The sequence below is a fragment of the Penicillium robsamsonii genome (assembly GCF_028829455.1).
Source record: "Penicillium robsamsonii strain IBT 29466 chromosome Unknown utg000003l_segment0_segment0, whole genome shotgun sequence".
NCBI classification, from domain to species: domain Eukaryota; kingdom Fungi; phylum Ascomycota; class Eurotiomycetes; order Eurotiales; family Aspergillaceae; genus Penicillium; species Penicillium robsamsonii.
The window spans coordinates 3,811,803-3,836,727 of NW_026643221.1; the positions used below are offsets into that span (position 1 = coordinate 3,811,803).

The following is a 24,925-nucleotide window of genomic DNA, read 5'->3' on the forward strand; positions in this document are numbered from 1 at the left end:
CGCTAGATCCGAGTAAGATACTAGGTCTCGCTCGGGTTTAGTCTAGATGTCGTCTCCGGGGGGCTGTCGAGCTAACAAAGCCCGATAGGTTCTTAGCACTGCTTATAAGAGCCTCGATGCGTTATGGGAGATCGCATATTTCATCATAAGGGGAATGTTCGCAAAACTTTGTTCTTCCTATCACTATTATTCGTCCATGTCGTGGCCGTATAGAATTAGTCGGCTTTCGGCCTAGGCACCTCCGTGGCGGGTTTTAACTGGTAGTACATAGAAAAATCGTCGGTAAGGGTTATGCTTATTAGCGCATAGTAGAGTGGTAAAGCCAACATGGTCCTAGCCAATCAATAATTCCCTCTACGAGAAGAAAAAAAATATAAAAAGCACACAGTAGTGGTCCATGAAATAAAATAAAGGAGCAGAGGATGTGGACTGCCTAATGCCAAGACTCCAATCGGAACCTTGGCCACGCGAGCAAGGCGGTTAGTAAGCGGCTCGGACTCAAAAGGTGCCTCCGAACCCATTTTGTTGTCATCAATTTTATGAGTCTTACTGGGATCTATCACTTGGGCCCGCACAGAAATCTCGATGCTGCTAATAAAAAAATAATAATGATTTCGGCCTCGGACGTTCGGGGCCGCTTATCGGGGATCTCTGAAATTCTCATAAAAGGATGTAGTTCCCCTAAATTGGTATCTGCGTGGTCTCCTAATTGGCCTTTTTCAACACCTCTTCCTCATCTCTCTTCCCCGTCATCATGGAAGGGCCAGAGAAAGCCCAGGGCGGGAGCTCTCACGAGCTACAATTCGACAGCGAAAGTGCCATGACAGTCATGGGTGACGAAACTATAGAGACCCCCAGTCCCAAAGGAAATGACTGGAGCATGATGACCAAGCTCCAGGAGGATAGCGATCGCAACCTAGCTGCTGGATTCAGAAAGCAGGAACTTGGTATCACCTGGAAGGATCTCTCCGTGCATGTAACAAGCTCAGAAGCTGCTGTCAATGAGACTGTTCTATCCCAGTTCGATATCCCTACCAAAATCAGAGAGAGCCGACGAAAGCTTCCTCTCCAAACGATCCTCAACAAGAGTCATGGCTGCGTGAAGCCCGGCGAAATGTTGCTTGTCTTGGGCCGCCCGGGCTCTGGCTGCACCACATTGCTGAAAATACTGGCCAACAGACGAGCAGGATACAAATCAGTGGAGGGCGAGGTTCGCTTTGGATCAATGCAACCCAAGGAGGCTGAACAGTTCCGAGGCCAGATTGTGATGAACACCGAAGAAGAGATATTTTTTCCTACCCTCACAGTCGGTCAAACTATGGACTTTGCCACACGTCTCAAGGTACCCTTCCATTTGCCAGACGGTATGACTGCGAAGGAATACCAGCAAGAAACGAAGAAGTTCCTCCTCCAATCCGTCGGTATCTCTCATACTGAGGATACCAAGGTCGGCAACGAATACGTTCGTGGAGTCAGCGGTGGTGAACGCAAGCGAGTTTCCATCATCGAATGCATGGCCAGCCGAGGATCCATCTACTGCTGGGATCAATCGACTCGTGGCCTTGACGCTTCTACTGCCCTCGAATGGACGAAGGCTATCCGAGCTATGACTGACACCCTCAATCTATCAACCGTCGTCAGTCTTTACCAGGCTGGTAATGGCATTTACAACATGTTCGACAAAGTTCTCGTGCTTGACGAAGGAGAGCAGATCTTCTACGGTACCAGAGAGCAAGCCAGGCCATTCATGGAGGAAGCCGGGTTCCTTTGTCGCGAAGGTTCTAACGTCGCCGATTACCTCACTGGTGTTACCGTACCCACCGAGCGCAGAGTTCGCGATGGCTTCGAGAACCGCTTCCCGCGCAACGCCGAGGCCCTGAGAGCCGCATATGAAAACTCACCAATATATACCCAAATGATCGCAGACTACTCTTACCCGGACTCCGACCTTGCCCGTGAGCGGACAGAGGAGTTTAAGCAGGGTGTGCTGTATGAAACTTCCAAAAACTTGTCCCAGAACAGCCCCTTCACCGTTGCCTTCATTGATCAGGTTAAGATCTGTGTGCAGCGCCAGTACCAAATTCTTTGGGGTGACAAAGCTACCTTCATCATCAAGCAGGTGGCAACACTAGTCCAGGCCTTGGTTGCTGGCTCCCTGTTCTTTGATGCCCCCGATAACTCTGGTGGACTATTCATCAAGTCCGGTGCTATCTTCTTCTCCCTTCTTTACAACAGCCTGCTCGCCATGAGTGAAGTGACCGAGTCCTTCTCTGGAAGACCGGTGTTGATCAAGCACAAGGGCTTCGCTTACTTCCACCCGGCTGCTTTCTGTCTTGCCCAAATCGCTGCGGACATACCTGTATTGCTTTTCCAAATTTCCATGTTTGGTCTGGTTCTCTACTTCATGGTAGGACTCACAATGACCGCTGGAGCATTCTTCTCTTGGTGGATTATCGTGTTCACAACAACAATGGTAGGTATCTTCTTCCACTTAGCTCACACGGATGTCAACTAATCGCTACACAGACCATGACTGCGCTTTTCCGAGCTGTGGGTGCTCTTTTCAGTACCTTTGATGGAGCATCGAAGGTGTCCGGTTTACTCATCATGTGCACCGTTCTCTACACCGGTTATCAGATCCCAAAGCCTTCAATGCATCCTTGGCTTGGCTGGATTTTCTGGATCAATCCCCTTGCCTATGGGTTTGAGGCTATGCTGAGTGTTGAATTCCATGATAAGACCCACATTCCATGCGTCGGCACGAATCTCATTCCCAATGGCCCTGGATATGAGAATGTCCAAGCACACCAAGCTTGTGCCGGTGTGGCCGGTGCGATCCCAGGCCAGAACTTCGTGGTAGGCGAAAACTACCTAGCATCGCTTTCATACAGCTACTCGCATGTTTGGCGCAACTTGGGCATCAACTGGGCCTGGTGGGCTCTGTTTGTTTTCATCACGATCGTCGCAACCACGAGGTGGAAGTCACCATCTGAGGCCGGTAGCGTGCTGGTTATCCCTCGTGAATATTTGCACAAACACATCAAAAGTAACCAGAATGATGAGGAAGGCCAGAGTTCAGAGAAGAGGGTCTCCCAAACCAAGGATGAGTCTCCGAAGCTTGACAATCAGTTGGTCCGTAACACCTCCGTCTTCACATGGAAGAATCTTTCATACACAGTGAAAACGCCTACTGGTGACCGACTCCTCCTTGACAACGTCCATGGATGGGTGAAACCCGGCATGCTTGGTGCTTTGATGGGCTCCTCTGGAGCTGGTAAGACAACTCTGCTTGATGTTCTCGCCCAGCGCAAAACTGAAGGAACTATTCATGGTTCTATTATGGTTGACGGTCGTCCATTGCCTATGTCATTCCAACGCTCAGCCGGATATGTTGAACAGCTGGACATCCATGAACGCATGGCAACGGTTCGGGAATCATTGGAGTTCTCTGCCCTTTTGCGCCAACCAGCTACGACTCCACGCGAAGAGAAACTTGCTTACGTGGATGTTATCATTGACTTGCTCGAGCTTCATGATCTGGCTGATACCATGATCGGTAGTGTGGGAGCTGGATTGAGTGTCGAACAACGCAAGCGTGTCACTATCGGAGTTGAGCTTGTATCTAAGCCCAGCATTCTGATCTTCCTCGACGAGCCTACCAGTGGTCTTGATGGCCAGAGCGCGTACAACACCGTCAGATTCCTTCGCAGACTCGCAGACGCTGGCCAGGCTGTCTTGGTCACCGTTCACCAGCCATCCGCACAGCTTTTCGCCGAGTTTGACCAGCTTCTTCTTTTGGCCAAAGGAGGCAAGACTGTTTACTTCGGACCCATTGGAGAAAATTCACAGGACATCAAGAAGTATTTCGCGCGAGAAGGAGCGCCATGCTTGCCTGAGACTAACCCTGCTGAGCACATGATCGACGTCGTTTCGGGTCAATTGAGTCAGGGTAAAGATTGGAACAAGGTTTGGCTGGACTCACCTGAACACGGTTCCATGCTCAAGGAGCTTGACGATATCATTGAGACCGCTGCATCGAATCCGCCTGGTACCACCGATGATGGTCGGGAATTTGCTACCAGCCTCTGGGAGCAGACAGTTCTAGTCTCGAAACGTACCTCAACCGCCTTGTTCCGAAACAGCGACTACATTAATAACAAGTTTGCCCTCCACATCTCGACCGGCCTGTTTGTTGGCTTCAGTTTCTGGAAGATTGGTAACTCTATCACGGATCTTCAGGTAGTCTTATTCTTCATCTTCAACGCCATCTTTGTCGCGCCCGGTGTGATCAATCAATTGCAGCCGACCTTCCTTGAGCGCCGTGATCTGTTTGAGGCACGCGAGAAGAAGGCCAAGATGTACTCCTGGAAAGCGTTCACTGTTGCCTTGGTTATCTCGGAGGTGCCCTATCTGGTTATTTGTGCCGCTCTTTTCTTCAACTGCTGGTATTGGCTGGGCGGTATGCCCGTTGATTCTAGCAAGAGCGGTAGCATGTTCTTCGTGTTCCTTCTCTACGAGTTCCTCTACACCGGCATTGGTAAGCTGACCCGTCTATCTGATATCGAAGTCCACTAACAGATAACCCTAGGTCAATTCATCGCTGCGTACGCACCCAACGCTGCCATGGCTGCCATGATGAACCCTCTCATCCTCGGCGTAAGTTTTCTTTGTTCTCGCCCTTTATGATATTTCAGCTAACACCACGCTACTCAGATCATGATCTCTTTCTGTGGTGTCTTGGTCCCCTACGCCCAAATCGTCAGCTTCTGGCGGTACTGGATCTACTGGCTCAACCCTTTCAACTACCTCATGGGCAGCATGTTGGTATTTGGAGAGTTTGATCGCGAAGTCCACTGCAGGGAGCAAGAATTTGCCAAGTTCAATGCGCCCAATGGACTCACTTGCGGTGAATACCTGAGCGATTTCATGCAGACCATGGGCACCCGTATGAACCTTGTCAACCCCGAGGCCACCGAATCATGCCGCGTGTGCCAATACACCCGTGGATCTGATTACCTTGTCACCGTCAACCTAATGGACTACTACTACGGCTGGAGAGACACGGGCATCGTCGCTCTGTTTGTTATCAGCTCGTATGCGCTGGTGTTTGGTCTCATGAAATTGAGAACCAAGCAATCCAAGAAGGCCGAGTGATTGCGGTTGAACTTTCAGGTGTATGGATTGACAACCTTTTCAACATTCACTCTCTATAGACTTGCATTTCCTTTCCTTTCTTTTCTTCCTATGCGAACACCAAATGGTGCGAGCGCGTGTCCCTTTTCTTCTTCTTTGCAGGTAGCTACAGAACCTACGCATCTATACATCTACACTCACATAAATACTCATTTGAACTTGAATATATATTAATTGATATTATTATCTTGCAATTTAAAAGTTAAGGGAAAACACCACTATCAAACATGCCGAGGATAGCGAAACTCATCCCGAGATAGGAGTTACGCCGGCCAAGGCCCAGGGACACGGAGAAAGTGCGAGACCTGGAAGAAAAAAAAATAAAAATAAAAATAAAAAAATAGCAAAGCCTAATAGAGCCAGTAATCGGCATAGAGAAATAGATACGGTACATTTACCCCGTGAATGCTGAATTCCGGAGAAACGTGGGGGTAACTTTGCGGGGAACTCCAAATTTGGAGATTTAACGAGAAGATCATGTCGGATGACGAGGTTGACGTTGTATGATAGGGAGATGCAAATCACGGGGGACCCCCACGGTGCACAATCGGCCGACACCAGCCTGTGATATTAAGAATCCCAAGAGCGATATGATGATCCTTTACCCCAACCAATCTCGCCAAGCCTGGCCTCTTGGGCTTCCACTTTGAGCTTTTCTTGAATTTACCTCGGACAAAGTCCGTGATCAGCCGAGTTCTAAGCGATACCTCCTCTATTAGTGAATCTCAAACTTGTAATATCGTCATGCCATGGTCCATGCGGCTCTCTCATATAAATGAGTGCTGCCCCCGGGACATTGTCCCTATCTGTACTCCGTATTATTCATCCGATCTGTCACCATGGTTGGAACTGAAAATGCCATCAGCGAGGCCGAATTGGGTCCGAAGATGGATTTGACTCATCAGGAAGTTGTTCACATGACAGAGTTGAGCCCAGAGGATAAAGTCATCGAGAAGCAATTGCGCAAGCGCATCGATGCCCTAATTATGCCACTGGCTATTTTGGTCTACCTGATGAATTATATCGATCGGTAGGTTTGTCTCATACCTAAGAGTCGGTCTATTCTAATGGAACTAGCAATAATTACGCTGCAGCGAAGCTCCAAGGTCTTCAGGAGGATCTCGACCTCGACGAAACAAAATACCAAACCGGTCTCTCTATTCTCTTCGTTGGATACATTCTCATGCAGGTGCCTTCCAACATGCTTCTGAACTACATGGGTCGACCATCCCTCTATATTGGATTCTTCGTCACCGCTTGGGGACTGGTCTCAACCGTGACAAGTCAAGTGACAAGCTATGGAGGCATTGTGGCTTGTCGATTCATTCTTGGTTTGGTCGAAGCGCCCTTCTTCTGCGCCATCCTCTTTTATCTGTCCAAATGGTATACAAAGAAGGAATTGGCTTTCCGAATGAGTATCTTTTACTCCGGCTCCCTGTTGAGTGGAGCTTTCGGAAACCTCATTGCCGCAGGTATTCTCAACGGTCTCAAAGGCCAGCGAGGACTTTCCGCATGGCAATGGCTTTACATTATTGAAGGTTCCATTACCTGTGCTATTGGACTGGTCATTTGTTTCGTTCTACCCGACTTCCCGGAGACATGGAAGATGTTGGACCCGGAGATGCGCCGAGTCGCCCAGCGTCGTCTCGCCATTGAGGCGGGTCAGGCCGATGTGGATGAAGGAGGTAGCAAAAGCCAGTTCGAGGGTTTCAAACTTGCCATGACCGACATCAAAACATATGCCTTCGCCTTGGCGTATATGTGCATCACGGGAGCCTCGGGTTTCCAAAACTTCTTCCCTACATTGGTAAAGACTCTCGAGTTGCCCGAGACTATTACTCTGGTGCTCGTGGCACCCCCATATCTCTTTATGGTCGTATACTCCCTTTGCCACTCGGTAGTCTCCGATAGACTGGAGAAGCGATTCTGGTTCTTCGTCTACCCGATCCCGATCACGATCATTGGATTCGTCGTCTTCATGAAAACCGAATCTTTTGGAGCACGATACTTCTCATTCTTCTTGATGATCTTCGTCTTCGCCCAGAACGGAACTCTATACTCCTGGCTTGCGAGCTCAATTCCTCGTCCACCTGCCAAGCGTGCTGTCGGTAAGTCATATTCCCTTTATATATATATATATATACCATGGCCATGAAGCTAACCAAGACAGCCTTTGCATTTTTCAACTCAATTGGAAACAGCGCTTCCATTTGGACGCCCTATACGTACATTGAAAAGGAGCAACCTACTTACGAAACGGCAATGGGTGTTTGCATTGCGTTGCAAGTGATTGGTGGTCTTGCGGCCCTCTTCTTATACTTCAACTTGAACATGCTCAACAAACGCCAGGAGCGTATGGAGAATGAGGAAGTTCAGCTTACCGAGAAGGATATTCGTCGGCTGCAGGCGACCGCTGATGTTGAGGGGATTGATATTGCTGCCGCTAGACGGCTGCAGAAGGGATTCCGCTATGTGTTGTAGAAGCATTTAGTATATATACATACATATATGGTTTAATTTGATTCCTTAAATCAAGCATTTTGACTTGATGATTGTCTATGAATATTGGACCACAGAACAATTTGACCAGATGTACCCCGTAGCAGCCCCATCCTGGTGCAATGGAATGGAGTCCGAGTGGTACGATATATTCTCCGGATTTCCCAATGCGTCCAGACTCAGACATCATCCAATCATGGGATACATCAACCCATATGTGGTCACCTGACTCAATGAAGTCATTACCATTTAAATAGTCTGAACTGCATCACATATTCCTCTATTATCTCTCAAATTATTCACAATCCAATATCTGAACCCGACACCAAGTACACTTCCAAGTACATAATCGGACACAGTGTGACCGACATCTCAAGCTCCACATCGCTTAACTGATCGACATAAACCCCACGTTTCACCATGCAAGCAACTACGCGACCTATTCTCCGTATCACTACGAATCCAGCTCTTCTCCGATCCCTATCCACTACCCCAAGAATCATGGGTGCAGGTGATCTAGGTTCGACAAAGTCGGGCTTCATGGCCGAGTAGGGGACTCACTGTAAAATCGATGACGTCATGTTTAACCATTTCCAACAGGAAGGACGCTTTCGCCAGACGCGAGGCTGCACACGAAGCCATGTACATTCGGGAAAAAGAAATGGAAAAGTGAGTTTCAATAACGAACGTACAGGATATAAGCTTATCAGGTGATAGGCTTGAGCGTCTCAAAGCAAAGGTCAGGGAGCAGCGCAAGCATATGAATGAACTGGACAAACACATGTAGGGATCCTGCATTTTCCCCGTGAGGGCCACACTAACAGGTCACAGTGATGAATACACTAAGAGTCAGGGGGGCGAACAGAACTAGATTTGCCAGCCTCTCCTAAACGATCGAGCTCACCCGGGACATCGACATGCGCTACAGTGCCATAATAATTTTTAACCCTTTGTACACGATAATTTTCTATCCTAGCGCTATTATGAATTGAAATGCAAGATCGAATTTCAACTTTCATGAGATCCCTCTCTATTTCCTTCATCCGCTTTAGATCTTTGCCTGCCATCTCCACCGGTAGCTCAAACAGGCCCATCTTGCCATCACGAACAAACCAAGTGAGACTATCAGGACACTTCCCAAGTATGCCACCATAGCTCTTTTTCCGACCTTGTCGAGCATCTCACCGCCAATGGGGATACAGATTAGTGTGCTAAATATTCATTAGCGACAGACTACCAACAGGGTTTTAATGACATACGCAAAGCTGACAATGGAATATGTCAACCCAAATCTTCCACCAACCTCGCTCGCCTTGGAGATCTGTCCGATACAGGCCGGCGCAAGGCTCAGGAAGGATCCCGAAGACAACCCAAAGATAACCGAGAACATATAAAGGCCGACAAGGGAGTTGCCAAATGGTAGCCAGATTACAAACACTGCGAATGCACCCACAGCGATGAGTGCAGTCTGCGTGTTGATTCTACCAAACCGATCGGCCACACCTCCAGCTACCAATCGTCCTACCGTGGAGGCTCTGTGCCAAACCAGTCAGCGCTTTTTCTGAGAGACGACCAACATCGATTGCCACTTACATGTTCAGAACGGCGAGAAGAATGACACTGGTATTGGTAGAAAACCCTTGCATGATGACATAGGTTGGATAAAGACCCAGACCAGCGAAAACCTCGAGCTCGAGACCTATTCCAAGTCAGCATTTCTTTTCTTCCACCGTCCGAATCCTGGACCGAAATCAACTCACCAAAAATGCCCAGCGTCAGCCAGGTAAACCTCGCATCTTGCAAAGAACGCAAATTGACAGTTGATTTACTCCTGCCCTTCGGAAGACGCGCCTTCACCAGAACTGTGCCAGCCACACACAATACCAACACTACCGATGCCAGCAATCGAATTGTCCACTTATATCCAAGGCTCGTGAATCCAGCTCTGAGCACAAATGGAAACACCACACCACCAAGACCCGCGCCTGCCATCGAAATCCCAATAGCAAGGGCAGCCTTTCGATCGAACCATTGAGGCACACTAGCCAACGCCACTGTACTCAAGAGTGCAGCACCAGTTCCAGAGAGCACACCAAGACTAAGAACAAAATGCCAGTAAAGACGGCTTTCGGCGAGAAGAATAAGACCAGTCACATAGCATACAGTGCCAGTCACAAGAATAGCCTTAGGGCCGTATCGATCAAACATCGGCCCAACCTGGACAGAAATACTCAGACCAAAGAATGTGAACAGTCCCGGGATCCAGCCAATTGCACTAGGCGAGTAACTGGCCAGCTGATGAGTAGCGAAGTAATTTTGCAGAATTCCTGTCGTGTTCATTACACCAAAGGTAGCCATTAAGAGGCAAAATGAGCCTGCCACAACACACCATGCTTGCAGTCCTCCATCTGGGAATGTGTTGTCGGTACTATGACCGGTGAGATGAGTGGTGAGCGTGGATAGCTCGGCTGGGGGTTCGATAATGGAAAATGCCGACCGGGGAGCTTCTTCGTCCAAGTTTGAGTTGTGACCGGTGGGATACTCAGTGGGATAATCGACTACGCTTCTCGAAGCCGATTGCCATGGCTCTTGCGCTGGCTCTTGAAAAGTTGCGGTAGCGGACTTTTGCATGATATTCCTAAGCCTCAGTGAAAGTGATAGGGACTAAGGTGATACGTTGGAACTTCAACAATTTGTACAAAATATCCAGAATCTCAAGTGACTCATAACGATAAAAACTTGCATTAGTCTCCCGGATTTGGTGGGGGTAGTATCCCGAGGTCCTGTTTGAGTCTTTGGTGTACACGCATTCCGATGTGGGACATGTCGCGATCAAGAGGATATACGTATTTTGGTTCGTTGGACGAATCACCTTAGTGTCTCACATGCATTTCGTAGTTGTTATTGCATTTCTTTAATTGAGCGATATGATATTATCACTTCGATAGTTACCACCATCGGCTCCCTTCCCGTTTCACCATCGGCTCCCTTCCCGTTTCACCATCGGCTCCCTTCCCGGGATCACTTGGCACCGAGTCGGAGTCCATGAAAGGAAATTGCCAAGAATGCTTATAAACTAGATTCCTCCTAATATATATTAGAAAGGAGATAATAGATAAGATTCTAGACTACTGGAGGCCTTAATTAGTAGTAGATAACATAGAGTCTTAGCTCCTATATATATTCAAGATAAACGTAATCATTTTTCGCGGAGATCATACACTTATAACTATCCCCGTTAAATATTGTGAAGGGAAATGGCGGTGAAAACTGACTAAGCGGAATATCAAATAAGCAATGTCACATTCACATTGTCGCTTGCTGAAATCACAACACAAGTGTCAAAAGATTTTAGCAGCACTTTCCATTGGCGGTCGTCCCATTGGAGGAGCACCCATTGAGAATCTGTGGCGCCCGGGAGTCATCCAAGCGGCAGAAGCACGACGAAGTCACTGGAACATCCGCCACGGCCAGGGCCAACTGAAGCGGCTGCTCAATTACAGCCGCTTCGTCTACCCTCCCCAGTCGAATCAGACACTCATGGTATCCCTGCAGCGACCAGACATTGTTAGGGTGCCGACGCGGCCGGATCACAGAGTGGTCCAAACCCAGGTCCGCGCGATATATCTGTGCTGCGTCTTCCAGATGGCCCTGCTCCATTAGCAGGGCAGCATATGCGTGGCGGACAGGTTGCATCCACGACCACGGCTCGCTATATGGCAAGTTATCTTCAAGATCGATCGCTTGACGGAGAGACGCAAAGGCCGTAACGTAATTGGCGCAACGGTATTCGATTTCTCCTTCCAGCATGGCTGCGGCCACCTTGAGAACGTCGACCAGTTTGCCATTGTAGGCGCGGCGAGTCTCGGGGACACGAGTCCAAGCTTGATTGAACAGCTGCTGTTCCTCTCGGGCTGTAGTCACATCTCCTGTGGCGGCGAACGCTATACCCCTAGCATAGTGAGTGACAGCAGTGGTAGCTGCAAATAGTGTGCAATCGTGGGGCAACTCCTTGCGTTTAAGCTCTTCCCACATCCCAAACCGCACCATCACATGTAAACGGATAGACATGAATTGTTCCAGCCAGTCAGCCATAGGGGGAGACTGGATGCGAAGGACTTCCTCAGGCACGGTGGATTCCATGCGGGTGACCGCATCAAGGGCCGTCTCCTTTTTGCCGGCAAACATGGCCGCGTAGACTAAGGAGTGATAGTCGTGAAGGCGGTAAAACGTATAGAAGTTTTTCGCGCCTGATTTTCGGAAATATTTATCATCGGCGAGAGTCGATTTATAGTTCGAAGAGATAGAGCGCCGCCAATCACCGACGAGAATATCCAAGTGTGTCGGCATGTGGTGGATGTGACCAGCGTCAGGGACGAGGTCCCGTAGGTGATCGGCAGCGTTGATACCCAGCTCGGGAGTGGGTGACATTTCGATGAAGTGAATGTACAGGTGAAGCAGCCCAGGGTTCAGATATGCACCATCCTGCCCTTGCGCGAGCGCCCGGTCTAACACGACTTTCACCTCCATCGTAGGGGCTTGGGGGTTCGGTTTGCCGGTGAACAGATCCCACAGGGCCCAGGGGGTCATGTTCATCAACGCATCGGCATATAGGGTGGCAATATCCAAGTCATCTTTAAAAGCGTCATACACCGGCTTCATGGCAGCTGCATAGCCTTTGTTGAGGGCTGGGTAGTCCATTGCAGGCTGAGGGGACGGGAATCGGAATTGGATCGCGTCAATCAGAGCTTGTTCGAGTGGAGTTGCGTTCACCGCGAATTTCTTTGCCGCTCGGGATGCATCATAGCCGCGCTGCACAGATGTGTGGAGGTCACCTAGGTCGAACTTCTCCCACGGCTTGTTATAGTTTGGACCGACCGAGTAAGCGAGACCCCAATACGCCATGGCGCATACAGGGTCGTGTGCAATGGCCTGCTCAAAGCAGTAAGAACCTTCCACATGATTGAACGAGTATACCCATATCAGACCCCGATTGAACCAGGTCTGAGCGTCGGCGCTGGTGGTGGTGATGATGTGGCCGAACAAGCCAAGGTCGTAGTACTCGTCGCTGGCCTGGACGGCCGCAACACCTTGACCCATTGTTTGAAAGAGGGAATCGAAATCAAAGTGAATCTCAAACAGCGAAAACGCAGGGCGTAGGGGTTATATAGCTCGAACCGCATCCGATCATGCCACGCGTTTCCATTTCATCGCCGAGATCAATGACCGAAGTGGAGTGGGACGAGTTGCCAATCCAATAAACACATTTATTTGTCAAAGTCCCAAGGTTATCCATAGATTTACGTATTATACCATGCCGATCATGTGACCTCGAGTGCCGTACCATATATTACGTTTAGTCATCACCGCTGAGATTGTTGAAATACAGTCTTCAATATCTGCCATTTTTACCATACATTGGTCGTACGCCTGATTGTAATTATTTCCTCATGGTATTAATGAACACCCAAGTTGCCGAGAGTTCCCGATACAAGCTCGGCCGCGAATATCCTCGTTGGTGGTTGGAATCTTTGATCTCCTTAACTATCTATTCCAGAACCTCCTGGTGTATTTCTCCTTTTAATTGAAACCCGCAATAATACCTTCAACGCTCTCGGCATGAGTACAGTCGGCGGGGTATCTTTAGAGCAATACGGAAAGACAATATTTGATAAATATCTCCGCATATAACTAGCAATTACAGATCTCTCTGCTGGCAGAGATGTACAGCACTCGAGAGAAAGTATATTCCAAGATTTTACTTATAGACCTACAGGTACGATTCAATCTACCACAGTCCAATAGATCATCTCGTAGGGCAAGATATTTAGATGTCGATCACAACTATACGCTCGAATGCTCCATTTGATAAGCTCCACGTCCCCCCATATCTTGCAGATTTCTAGTTTTGCTGGGCGGGGACGGAAACCGTATGCTGCAGTCCCCGGCCATAGGAGTTTGTCGGGCGCTACCTCGTTAACTCTGTTGATATCGGCGTTCTTCGTGGTGGCTGGAGCACTTCATGTTGGTGGTTACTATGCTTCACGTTGATCAATAGTTCAAGGCAACGGTTACATTGGCACACGGTACATGCTCATTACAGCGGATGTTTGAGTTTTGGGTTGTCATTTATTAATGTCAGCTTGATCCTTTGCATAGATCCCCCGAATCATCGGTCACATACCAACCAGACATGGACAATTCCGGAGGCCTAGGAGGGATCAGAATTATTCTGCCTCGTCCGTTCATTTTCTGCCATATGGTTTCCGCCCCCGCTCAGCAAAACTAGAAATCAAAGGGTAGCGTGGGATCTGGCGGAAGGTGGAAGGAGAAGAGTTGATTCGGCGTCTTCGGTGTTTGGCCGATTATTGGTGGGCTGTTGGCTAAATGGGTAATTGCTTCGGTGTTTGAAATGGTCTCGGGCGGATCGCGAGCAGTGCATTTCAAACGGCACTGATCTATGCTGCCGCTGCGATAGAATGTAGCCTTACTATCCAAAAAGACAGCCCAGCAGCTTTAGCTGGCATTTTACTCATGGCACAAGTTGCCCTTGGACGATCGCTCAAAATCACGGATATTACTACTGCGATGGCTACAGCAGCCATCACTGATGTCGCAGAAGACCTTTTCGCAACGTAGATATTTTCGTTACGTCTGACCATTCCTGAGCTCTGGCTTCGTATAGAACGAGCTCGACCTTAGCGATATACGTAGCGAGGGATTCGTCGGTAAACAGCTAAATTGAAAGGAGACGGCCTTCGGCTTCTCATGTCTTATTTGGGTTGTCGTACACAAGTCGAAGTGGCTAGTCTGTCGATAGAAATTTGCACGCGAAGTAGAAGCTTGCTGCTGGTGGAGGGTTTGAGTATGCTGAGACTAAGCTTGAATCTCGCCTCAAAAGTTATCGATATTGGCGGCGAATTCGGCGCGAAGCTCTGCACGTAACTATTAAATTTTTTCATTCATATTGACGAGGATCAAAAGGAGGAAGCGAGGTAAAAAGGCTTGCTCTGGCACCTATGTCTGAAATGTCAAAAAAGAAGAAAAAAATGTAAGGTTGGTTCAGATATGAAGGATCTAAACAGCTTCTCGCAACTGCTTACTGAATGTCCCGAAGCAGCCCATTCTCTAGTTCACAATCTGAGATTTATCACGTCACCGAGCTATCTAAAGAGAAAAAGGGCCTCTATCGAGAGTGTCCTCAAAACAATAGAGAGTCCTCCATACGGTGCGCGAAGCAGGGGGCCAATTCTTATACTACAACCCGTTGTAGAAGGGTTTCTACTTTTATGTTACGTGCCAGTTCAATCAACAAGAAAGACTTATAGCAGAGCTATCCCAGCAAGCAAACAACATCTTTCCTAATTAGGAAGTATGATATTACCCGAATAGGAATGGTAACAAACCGAGAACCGAAAAAAGGAAGCAAGCAAAGCATGTAATCACGTAGATCGTGACAATTTCGAGTGGAATTTACCATTGATCTGCACTTTTATAGTATCCGAAGCTTTCGACCTATTTATTGAATATCAGTTACTGTGGATTTCAGCAGCGAGTGACCATAAGTGAACATTTTATCCATCCATTTTAGGATAACCTTTGCAGAATTATGCTAGTGTAGCACTAAATTTGCTGCTGTGATAGTACTACAGCATTTTTCCTTATAAACCTAGAAATCAGTCGTTGTCGAATAGGATTATGTTGTATATGTATATCGTAGGAGGTGGGTGAAGATCAGTGGCATGACACTCTCGCCACCCAATCCCCACCCCCCAAGATCCGCGTCAAATATCCCGATTTCATCCACTACAAAGTGGCATGATTGGGAAGCCAGGTGACGCTGTAATGATATCGGTTATGAACCACTCTTTTTGGCATAGCTAGCATATATCTACCCTATTTCTCTTCATATCTAAAATCTACATACATCAATTAAGATCCCCAAAATGTCCACAACACAATGCACCAGGCTGTTCGCCAGAAACATTCCTCAAGTCAGGCGAGGACGCCAATTACAAAGTCCTCGTGTCACCCTCGTTGGCACTCCAACCCCAAGTCAAAACCCTACCATTGACTCCGACCGTTTACCATATCGACTCTACGAACTCTCGCTAAGGAAGATCCGACAAGAGGCCCACGCTCGTGAACCCGATCTACGCCATGTCATCGCCGGCCTCGCAATGCAAAAAGTGGTTTCCACTGCCGTGCATGATGATCTTCTACACCGAGTCGACATGATCGAAACCACAAAACCACCAAGACTACCCATCTTTCCAGGTGCCGATGAGCCCTGGGAGCATGAAGAAATCACCCCATGTCAAACATCAAATCCAAATGCATGGGATATTGCATCTCTCGATCAAGCGCTTTGCGAGATGGAACGCGCGAGCAAGAAAGGAGATGTCGCAAAAACTGTTTGTTTTCAACTAATTAGTGATATGTAACTATTCAAGATCAAATTTATACCAACGATTGCAATGACCCATTCGAAACTGTTCTTTGAGTGAGATTCAATCCACCGTTAGACTGATGCTATGGATCTTGTTATCATATCGCATCACATTTGTACATCACCTTGCTCACTCTAAGCCCTCCTCTACCCTCCTACAAAGTATTCGCCTCACTTGAGTCTCTGGCTTTTGTCACTTCTCTCGCTTTCGTGTTGGACATCTCGCAGTTTGATCCGTCCTCTCTCTCACTATTCATTGATCCTATATATACTTACTATCTCTGCTGAGACCACTTTTCTTTCCTCAAACCCGACTCGCTACTTACTACTTGTCACTTAGCGCCTTTCTTCTTGACTCACCACCTTCTTTTCCTGACTCAACAACTTCTGTCCTCTTGAAAACCTGTGTATCATTACTATGGATTACTGCAGTGTCTAACCTTGCCCGAAGGAACGATCAAATCTGAAGCATCACCGCAGCGCTCAGTCATGCCTGAAGAAACTGGGTGGTGTTACACTTGCAATAGTGGGAAACCAATGGATTGCTTTCGGGCACCCAAAGCTTCTGGGCGGGAGTTCTACAAACTGTGTGAAGCTTGCCGCACAAAGTATCGAGATGTAAGTACATCAGGTGTCTAGAAGGGCAGCATATTACGCTTGCTTATCAGGCGCAGACTAAACGCACACAGAGATCGCGAGCTAAAAGGGCCAAGAGAGACGGGGGGCGAGTTCGGCCGTATTATCTTCACGAATCAGGACCGCAAACTAACGCCTACGTCGGCGAGTCACAGACTGGATATACCCCTGGAAGCACTGGTGCTGCACCGATCACCGCAATGCCTGAGCAACTGAACCATGTACACCCAAATTCCGGCCACCGTAGTTCTGTCACAATTGCACCGCCCGCGGTCGAAAGATCTGCGCAAAGCACAACAACAACTACTGTCATCACCATTTCAACCACTACTGTCTCCACAAATACGATGGAAATCCCAACCAAACCAGCGGAGGACGAAAAATCCGCACAAGACCGCCCCCCAGAGGCCAGTAAGCAAGATCTAGAGTCACTTGCAAGTAGATCAGGATCCGAGCCGCAAAGCGAGAGCTGTGGAGGTTCAAACCAGCGTCCTGAGCTCTTTGGCTGTCTGCATTGTGAGAAACTTTTTCCGTGGCCAATGGCAGCGCTTCATATTTGTTTGCTCTGTATCCGAGAGTGGAAGTGGTGTGCGAAAGGAGCCCACAACCAAGCGAAGGCGAACTTCTTGTGGGAGTGTGTTATTTTACGGGCATCTAATACTTCCTTGCGTAGCATGGAGAGTGCAGGATTTGTATCTCCACGTGAAGCACCTATGCCCAGAGTGCATGGTAGCTTCATTCCTGATTTTCTTCTTCTCAGTATCCTTAGTATTAATTTGATACGCGATTTGTATGTATTGAAAGATATTGGAGATTGGATCCTTGCAGACTGCATAAGAACAAATTGACGAGGGTATACGATTCTTCTCTTTCGGTGTGTCTTTTTCGACGTCTTTCGGGAGGTCTTTCGGGTCATTCGCCAACTACAAAAAACACCTCAATGTCTAACCTGTATATAGGTCAAAGAAACGAGAATTTAGACAGGCTTGCAACGTAGCTACTGACATACCAAATATCGAGACATGTGTATTGAGATGCTGATGAAATTAGACGGAAAGCAGAAGATCTGAATGTGTTGATAGACATACCACTGCACGTGACAGTCATCAAACTCAGGGGGCTCAGTCAATGTTGTGATTCTTACCAATTCGTACAATGTACAATTTTGAGCTCGCAATTTATCCATTTGGCTATCTTGACTGCCTCATCTCCATACGTAACCAGCAGTGTCCTGCAAAATATACTCCAATCAAAACCACTGAATTCAGGCCCAGTCGTAATGGCGGAGTCCCTCCACCGACTCACTTCCACGTACCTATCACAACCTCCGGAGGCGTGCGCTAATACCTCCTGAGAGCAAGACGGTCCACCCTAACGGTAGCAGATCTCGGACTCCCTCGTCCCAAATCTCGTTCGCCTAAATCCTGCCGTGTCGTTGGCTCGGGATGAGGAACCATTCCCTTCTTCCCCCCTCTGAGCTTCCCTTGCCGCGCCGCTATGGTCGGTGATACGCGATTTGTCCCCGACTCACGAGTCAGAAAGGCTCCGAACCGTCAGTCGCGGTCTTGTAAGGTCTGCCGGCTCCGGAAAGTCAAGGTCCGTTACCCCCGTCCTCGTGCTCAGATCGCTCTTGGGGCCGGGACGCTCCCGCACCCATCTGATGCGTCCCACTGGTCGTAAACACATCACCCGTAAGGCTAACATGGATCCTGCTGTCAGTGTGACCGAGTCAAGCCCTGCCACGCCTGCTGTGCTCATGGCTACCCGTCCAAATGTGTGTATGAGCACGTCCCCGACGAAGAGGCCCACCCCATCAGCCAAGCGGAGGAGATTCGGAACCTACGGGCGGAGATCCGCGACCTTCGTGGAAGAATAGATGACAAAACGCATGGTACGCTTGCAGGCCCGCTCACACCTTCCTGTAGTGTGTGTGGAAACGTCATGTGGATGCGGAATAATTGCTGATGACTGTGCAGGATCTGGGGCACAGGATCTCCAACGCCTGGACAAGCTTGAGAGCTTATTTGAGTCTATTCGCTCCGCACCAACCCCGCTAGTGGATAATCTTGTTCGTGATATTCGGACCTCACATGTCGGCCTCAAGAACAGTTTGGTCCCTGTCGGACCATGGGAAGGCAGGGAAGGTATGTGATATAACCATTGTTCAAAAGGTTACCTCTGCTGACAGCTCCAGCGTATGAATCCTACGACTATCCCCCGAGCCCTTCTGTAACTTTTCCGCTTCGGACTCGCCTGTTACTAACCCCGGACGAAGACTTCAATAATTTTCAAACTGAGGATGACGATGACAGCGACTTCGAGCGCATGTCGCTGAGTAGTGGATCTGACTCATCTGGCACGATCTCAATCATGAGCATGCAAAGACCAGCGGTGGATGTGTTTGTCGAGAGATTTTTGGATGCATTTAGTCCAGAAGTGGATATGAAATCCGGAAGAGCGGGTGCATTACGAGCTGCCGCGGGGATTCGGATGTTCTCACCACTCATCACAGATGCATTCGAGGCCGTTTCGGTGGCATTCTTTGGTCGTTCTGTGCAGAGCAAGCATATCGAGGCATCCGGGTTCCGACTTTACCCCCGTGTGCTACGTTCATTACAGGATGCGTTGGTGGATCCCGAAAAATCCAAAGCAGAGTCAACACTGGTGACGGTGATTCTCTTGCTGGCTTTTGAGGTGAGCTTTTTAGAACCCTTTTTCTCCCCAGCCAATACTAACTTCGGCAGAGCGTTGAACGCACTACTCAGAGTGGTGTCTCATCTCACGTCCGAGGAGCAATGCGCGTGATCGAACACCGTGGGCCAGAAAATCACATCTATGGGGTTGAACATCTTATATTTACAGAACTCCGTCCATATTGGGTAAGATCACACGCCATCCGTAATTGCCTCTTATTAACCTAACGACTTAGATTGGCGCCGCTTTGGCAGCTCGACAACCCTCATTCCTGGCCCATGAAGACTGGAAGACCATTCCGTGGTCAGCAGGGACCACCCAAAAAGACATTCTACACAGTCTGCTTGACCTGGCCACCGAGGTCCCAGGTTTACTAGCGATATCCGATGCCTTCAAAGAAGCACAAATCACATCTCACATGGGGAGACAAGAGATGGCTGTCAAACAGTCTACCCTTTGGAACAAAATACGCGATCTTACAAACCGCTTCTATCGATGGTACGAAGACCATGTTGTCGCATATCCTGACGGGCCACCGCAGGAAGTCGAACAAATCGGTGACCAGGGTTTCCCAATTTTCCAACGCCGCGACCTCCGCACGGGGGCTACTTTCATCCCAACAAGATTTACATATCCAAACCTGCTACTCGCACAAACCATGTGTGTCTACTACGCCGTGCGATTGGTTTTGTCCTCGATCGACAAACGGCCAGACGATTGCGTCTCACCCCTTGAACAATACGACTTGGGCTGCGGGATCTGCCGCGCGTTTGAATTTTATATCCTCACTGCGCCGGGCAACATGATCAATCGTCTTGCATTTCCCACTCGAGTAGCGTGGGAAGTATTTCCGGATGGAGGTCCAGAGCGCCGTTTCATGGTTGAGGTATTTCAACTAGTTGAGAAGCGGCATTCTCTTGCGCTTTGGGGCAGTGCCATGCCAGAGTTATCTACAAAAGAATCCTCGCCACTGAATACGGGTAGTTCGTAGTGTGGACGCAAGTATTGCGTATAGTATGGATGTGATGTTCCGTCACGATTTAATTATTTTATCTCAGGGTCTGTGATCTAGCTATTCAACACAATAATTGCTCTGAGGGCGCTGTCATTCAAACCAATACGGAGTACAGATCCCTGCACAGGTATACATAGCCATTTCCAATAGTTAGTATAGGGGCTAGTTACGGAGTATGCTCCGCAGATTCCGGCTGGACCATAAATATCGCAATGAGAGTTTACACAAAATACTAATGTATGCAGGTGAAATGATCTATCCAGAATTCATTTAGAACTTTGCCTCTGGTTGGATGAATTCAAAGGACCTGCCCTGACGCTATAACGCATTCGACCTGGTTCCGACGGGGATCGGCAGGGCCGACCAGTCATAGGCAGATCCGATCGATCGATAATCGATAGTTCGGTCGTGGAAAAAAAAAGGAGATGTGGGTTCGTGCAGATTCCCTCATAAAAAGCATGAGGCCCCAAGCTACAACTGGCATTGTTATACCTGTCATACGTCATGCCTTCATTCATCAAGTTGGCGCTCTCTGCTCTCGCGGCTACCACCGCCGTCGCAACAGGAATCAACGATTTCTCCTGCAAAAGCTCCTACAATCCAGTTGTCCTCCTACACGGACTTGGCGCGACATATTATGAAGACCTGAACTACATGCAGTACTGGCTGCAAACGCAAGGCTTCTGCACGTATGCGATCACCTATGGCGCATACGATGGCTTCCCATTGCTTGGTGGCTTGAAGGCAATCAACGAGAGCGCCCCCGAAATTGCCTCGTACATCAAAGAAGTCGTTCAAAAAACCGGCAAGAGCAAAGTCGACCTCGTCGGTCACTCAGAGGGCGCTTTCCAAACTCTCTACGTGCCCAAGTTCGAGGGTGTCGCCCACCTCGTCGACAAGATCGCTGCCATCGCACCTCCTACCCATGCCACTACATTTGCCAACATCTATGAAATCGCATACTTGCTCGGTAAAGCATCGCGCGACGTCGTTAGCGAAGTCCTACATACCCTCGGCTGCCCTGCTTGTGACGATCTCGGCCCCGATGGCGCTGCCGTCAAACGTTTGAATGACGGTGCCCCTATCGCGCAGCCCGGTAACAGCGTCACCATCATTGCGTCCAAGTATGATGAGCTGGTTACTCCCCCGACAACATCGTTCGTTCACGAGGAAGGCGTGACAAATCGCTGGATTCAGGATACTTGCCCATTGGATCCTGTTGGTCACATTGGTGAGGCTTATGATTTAAATGTCTGGCACTTGGTCAAGAATGTGTTGGCCTCGACCCCTGATGAGAAGTTTTTGTGTCTGCTTGGGTCACCGGGTAAATAAAGGGCTTAATTACCTGAAGTGGCTAATTTTACTGTATATATAACAACTAATCTTTAAAAGGAGAATCTCTTATTCTGTCATTGTTCGGGTTCTCCGATATCTCCTAATTTCTATATTTGATGTGGCTTATCTAGTCAATGTGGCTTGTCTTGAGTCGGGGAGTATATGTAGTACCGGCTTTGTGAATTTACATTGCTTATCTTCAGGGGCTCGGCTTTTTTTATAGAGCAAATTGGGAGTATTGCTCTGATGGCTTATTCAATTATTCGAGGATACTACGGGTACTTTAGACTAGCCTGATTATCTGATCAAACTGGATAACTATTATTGTTCAGTCGAGTCATGTGCCCATCTTGGGCTCCCTTGACAACTGTTTTTCGAATCATCAAGAAAGTGTCCCAAATTTGATAAACAAAGAGCAAAAAATATCCAAGTCTAACGCGGTGATCCAATTACCATGCTTAGATTTGCTCTCTTTGTTCACTGTAGCTATATAAACCTTTGATATGAACGCTCGAGGTCTCCCTTTGATGAATCTCGATTATCTCGTCGCTTTAGCTATACTGCTAATTTGCCTAGCAAAAAAGAGTATATTTTCTTAGTCACTCATCCTATAAATCTGGAATTATTCCAACTTTTATGGGAAACTGACAGTTGGATCACATAAAGTTAGTTAGTACATACTAGATTGGGAAGGACCTATCCAGGTGTTGTTTGGTTAATGAGACAGCTAACAACCTCTCATCCCAAGCCACTCTCGAGAACTGTTGAGAATCCAGACTCCTCGAGAACACCTCAGCCTACCATTCATCACTCTGACATAGTTCTCTCACCTTGAAAAGGTTACTGCCTTAGGCAACGTACCATGTGACTTTCTTCACGGACTTCGGAACTTTCCTTTCTCCGTGCACTATCTTATCGGCGACGCGCAAGGATTAAAAAAATCACCATGTCAGAGCCAAAGAAACCTGGCTCTGAATCCAACATTCATCGAATTGAAGAGCGATGGGAGCGTCTGAATGAGATGTTTCAAAACACCGATCCTGAGCCTGCAGAGCTGACAGGCTCTGCCGATGACCTGGAGGCGGAAATTCGTCAGGCTCAAGCTCAATTATCGAGACTGAAGAAGCAGCGAGAGCTCATTGATATCAAACAAAAGGTTGCAGAGGAGGAAAGGGAGTTGGAACGGGCTCGCACTCGACTTCTGGCCGCGACCACCCTGGAACTTCCCCCGGCTACCCCAGCCACGACTCCATCCAGAGCTGAGCCCAAGCAGAACATCAACGCTGGTATTGATGAAGCCCAAAAGAACATTCATCATGTCCGATCTGAGCAGATTACCAACCGAGCACCTCCGACACAACCTGCTGATTGTTCTTCTGACGCTAAGCCGTCCGAACCCAAACCTTCACCTAAACCCGCAACCAACCTGGTCTCCGGCTTGAACCTTGAACAATTGCGCGCCCTCGCAGCAGCTACCAGGTCCCCGGCCACATCCATAGCCATCAAAACCGAATCCCGTCCCAGTCTGCCACCTTCCGCCCGAACTTTTCGTCCTGAATCATCCCTCCACACCCCACCGGTGCCCAATGTGCCGGTATACAACGGACGGGCTTTGGGAGAGTTCAAGAACTTTTCTATGGGTCTAGAACGACACTTCGATAAATATCCGGAGTGGTACAAGATCGATGAGCGCAAGATCACGCGGGCGCTTAAGCACGTTGCCCTTAATATCGAGGATGAGTGGAAGCGACACGTACGTCATCTACCTGCCGAGAAGATCACCTACGGCAGTTTCTGCACCTTCCTTATTCACCAGCTTCAGAACGGAGTCTACCCTGATGTTGCTAGGTCCCGCTATATGGATAGTTATCAGCGACCGGCCCAGTCCGTGACCGATTTCTCCAACTGGATGCAGCAGTGGGTGCCACACTTCCCGAATAACGACTCGGAGCGTGATCGCATGCGCCATCTCTTTGAGCATCTGATGAACAGGGTTCGCAACGAGGCTGACAAGACCCATCTGGACTTTGATAACTATTATGAGTTTGTCGAATATCTCCAGCGGGTCGAAGATTCCATCGGCAGTCGCGCCGAATCTCTGGGTCGCCGGATTATCAACCCTCGAAAGCGACCTCGCAGCCACGAATAAGCGGTTTCGACCTACTTGAGCGATCTCCGCATAGAGATGCAGCTCCGACGATCCTGACATCATCCCTATCAACATCTGCACACAGGGATAGATCGAAGGGGACCTGGTGGGTTTCGTTATTGAATGGGGAATTTCATTCCAATCTTCCTGACTCTTCCGTGTACATACCGGGGCGTTGCGAAATCTTTAAAGCGAGGTATTCGTAATGACTTCAATTTTTTATTTTATTTTTTTTTTTTCATTATGAGAACTATCTCTCCCATGTCGACTGTCATCGCTGCGGTCTTTCCTAGATTCCCCCTAGACCATCTAGAGCATACTCGCAATACCAGCAGCCGGGTTCCTGGCTAGAGCCTCTTCAATCTGCTCTTTGCTCGCATTGATACTGCGCTTCCCCCAGCCATTTTCTTCCGTCCAGCCACTACACCTCTCCCCTGAATTCGGCTGATTCCCCCAAATAGCCTTGTATTCCTCGTCGGTGAAGTACAAAGCCTGGCGCTCGTGGAAACAAGCCAAGATAGTGGCGCTAGCCTCACCGCTACAGCAGGCGCAGTAATCAATGGGTGGGGGAGGTGCCACGGTCCCATCATCCAGTCCCTTATTCAACATCTCGTAGCTAGTTCCATAGATATTATAAATCGGGTCGTCCATGGACGTATGGACGAGGCGCACTTCGAGGGATGCGTGATCATCGTGGCATTGCGATCCGAGCTTCAGCCAGAGGGTGCCGATATCGTTCAGATTACCGGTTCCTTCGTAGTCAGGGTGTTGGACGAAGTAGCCGTATTCGCGAGGGACAACGCTTGTGAGGCCAGGTATGAGGTCTGCGATCGCTTGAATGGCCTCGGCGAGAGGGAGGACTTGGAGGGAGTCGATGTGGTCTTGGAGTTTGGAAGCCATGTCTGTATAATTTCAAAAATTCATGGGAGGACCATTTCTCCTTTTTATGTGGATG

General features: G+C 48.6%; 10 protein-coding genes across 10 annotated transcripts; 7 read left to right on the forward strand and 3 right to left on the reverse strand.

Annotated features, from left to right (window-relative positions):
• Positions 1-754: 754 nt before the first annotated feature.
• Positions 755-5,154, forward strand: N7447_006169 (putative ABC multidrug transporter; the record flags this gene model as incomplete). Its single annotated transcript, XM_057230431.1, has 4 exons — positions 755-2,473; positions 2,527-4,537; positions 4,589-4,656; positions 4,714-5,154. The coding sequence occupies 4 exons, from the start codon at positions 755-757 to the stop codon at positions 5,152-5,154; spliced, it is 4,239 nt and encodes a 1,412-aa protein (XP_057085521.1).
• An 878-nt stretch (positions 5,155-6,032) lies between these two features.
• On the forward strand, positions 6,033-7,674 carry N7447_006170 (putative MFS transporter; the record flags this gene model as incomplete). Its single annotated transcript, XM_057230432.1, has 3 exons — positions 6,033-6,223; positions 6,271-7,301; positions 7,364-7,674. 3 exons carry the CDS (start codon positions 6,033-6,035, stop codon positions 7,672-7,674), a joined length of 1,533 nt encoding a protein of 510 aa, XP_057085522.1.
• Positions 7,675-8,112: 438 nt separating this feature from the next.
• On the forward strand, positions 8,113-8,563 carry N7447_006171 (uncharacterized protein; the record flags this gene model as incomplete). The annotated part of the gene is made up of 4 exons (XM_057230433.1): positions 8,113-8,240; positions 8,293-8,361; positions 8,410-8,475; positions 8,524-8,563. 4 exons carry the CDS (start codon positions 8,113-8,115, stop codon positions 8,561-8,563), a joined length of 303 nt encoding a protein of 100 aa, XP_057085523.1.
• A 177-nt stretch (positions 8,564-8,740) lies between these two features.
• Positions 8,741-10,323, reverse strand: N7447_006172 (MCT family MFS transporter; the record flags this gene model as incomplete). Its single annotated transcript, XM_057230434.1, has 4 exons — positions 8,741-8,903; positions 8,952-9,227; positions 9,286-9,391; positions 9,453-10,323. The coding sequence occupies 4 exons, from the start codon at positions 10,321-10,323 to the stop codon at positions 8,741-8,743; spliced, it is 1,416 nt and encodes a 471-aa protein (XP_057085524.1).
• Positions 10,324-11,043: 720 nt separating this feature from the next.
• Positions 11,044-12,792, reverse strand: N7447_006173 (tetratricopeptide repeat protein; the record flags this gene model as incomplete). The annotated part of the gene is made up of 1 exon (XM_057230435.1): positions 11,044-12,792. The coding sequence occupies one exon, from the start codon at positions 12,790-12,792 to the stop codon at positions 11,044-11,046; it is 1,749 nt and encodes a 582-aa protein (XP_057085525.1).
• Positions 12,793-15,638: 2,846 nt separating this feature from the next.
• On the forward strand, positions 15,639-16,136 carry N7447_006174 (uncharacterized protein; the record flags this gene model as incomplete). The annotated part of the gene is made up of 1 exon (XM_057230436.1): positions 15,639-16,136. One exon carries the CDS (start codon positions 15,639-15,641, stop codon positions 16,134-16,136), a length of 498 nt encoding a protein of 165 aa, XP_057085526.1.
• A 2,138-nt stretch (positions 16,137-18,274) lies between these two features.
• Positions 18,275-20,462, forward strand: N7447_006175 (Zn(II)2Cys6 transcription factor; the record flags this gene model as incomplete). The annotated part of the gene is made up of 6 exons (XM_057230437.1): positions 18,275-18,373; positions 18,497-18,668; positions 18,754-18,921; positions 18,972-19,471; positions 19,522-19,656; positions 19,707-20,462. The coding sequence occupies 6 exons, from the start codon at positions 18,275-18,277 to the stop codon at positions 20,460-20,462; spliced, it is 1,830 nt and encodes a 609-aa protein (XP_057085527.1).
• A 528-nt stretch (positions 20,463-20,990) lies between these two features.
• On the forward strand, positions 20,991-21,818 carry N7447_006176 (esterase/lipase family protein; the record flags this gene model as incomplete). The annotated part of the gene is made up of 1 exon (XM_057230438.1): positions 20,991-21,818. One exon carries the CDS (start codon positions 20,991-20,993, stop codon positions 21,816-21,818), a length of 828 nt encoding a protein of 275 aa, XP_057085528.1.
• Positions 21,819-22,767: 949 nt separating this feature from the next.
• N7447_006177 (uncharacterized protein) lies at positions 22,768-23,970 on the forward strand (the record flags this gene model as incomplete). Its single annotated transcript, XM_057230439.1, has 1 exon — positions 22,768-23,970. The coding sequence occupies one exon, from the start codon at positions 22,768-22,770 to the stop codon at positions 23,968-23,970; it is 1,203 nt and encodes a 400-aa protein (XP_057085529.1).
• Positions 23,971-24,279: 309 nt separating this feature from the next.
• On the reverse strand, positions 24,280-24,870 carry N7447_006178 (uncharacterized protein; the record flags this gene model as incomplete). Its single annotated transcript, XM_057230440.1, has 1 exon — positions 24,280-24,870. The coding sequence occupies one exon, from the start codon at positions 24,868-24,870 to the stop codon at positions 24,280-24,282; it is 591 nt and encodes a 196-aa protein (XP_057085530.1).
• Positions 24,871-24,925: the final 55 nt, after the last annotated feature.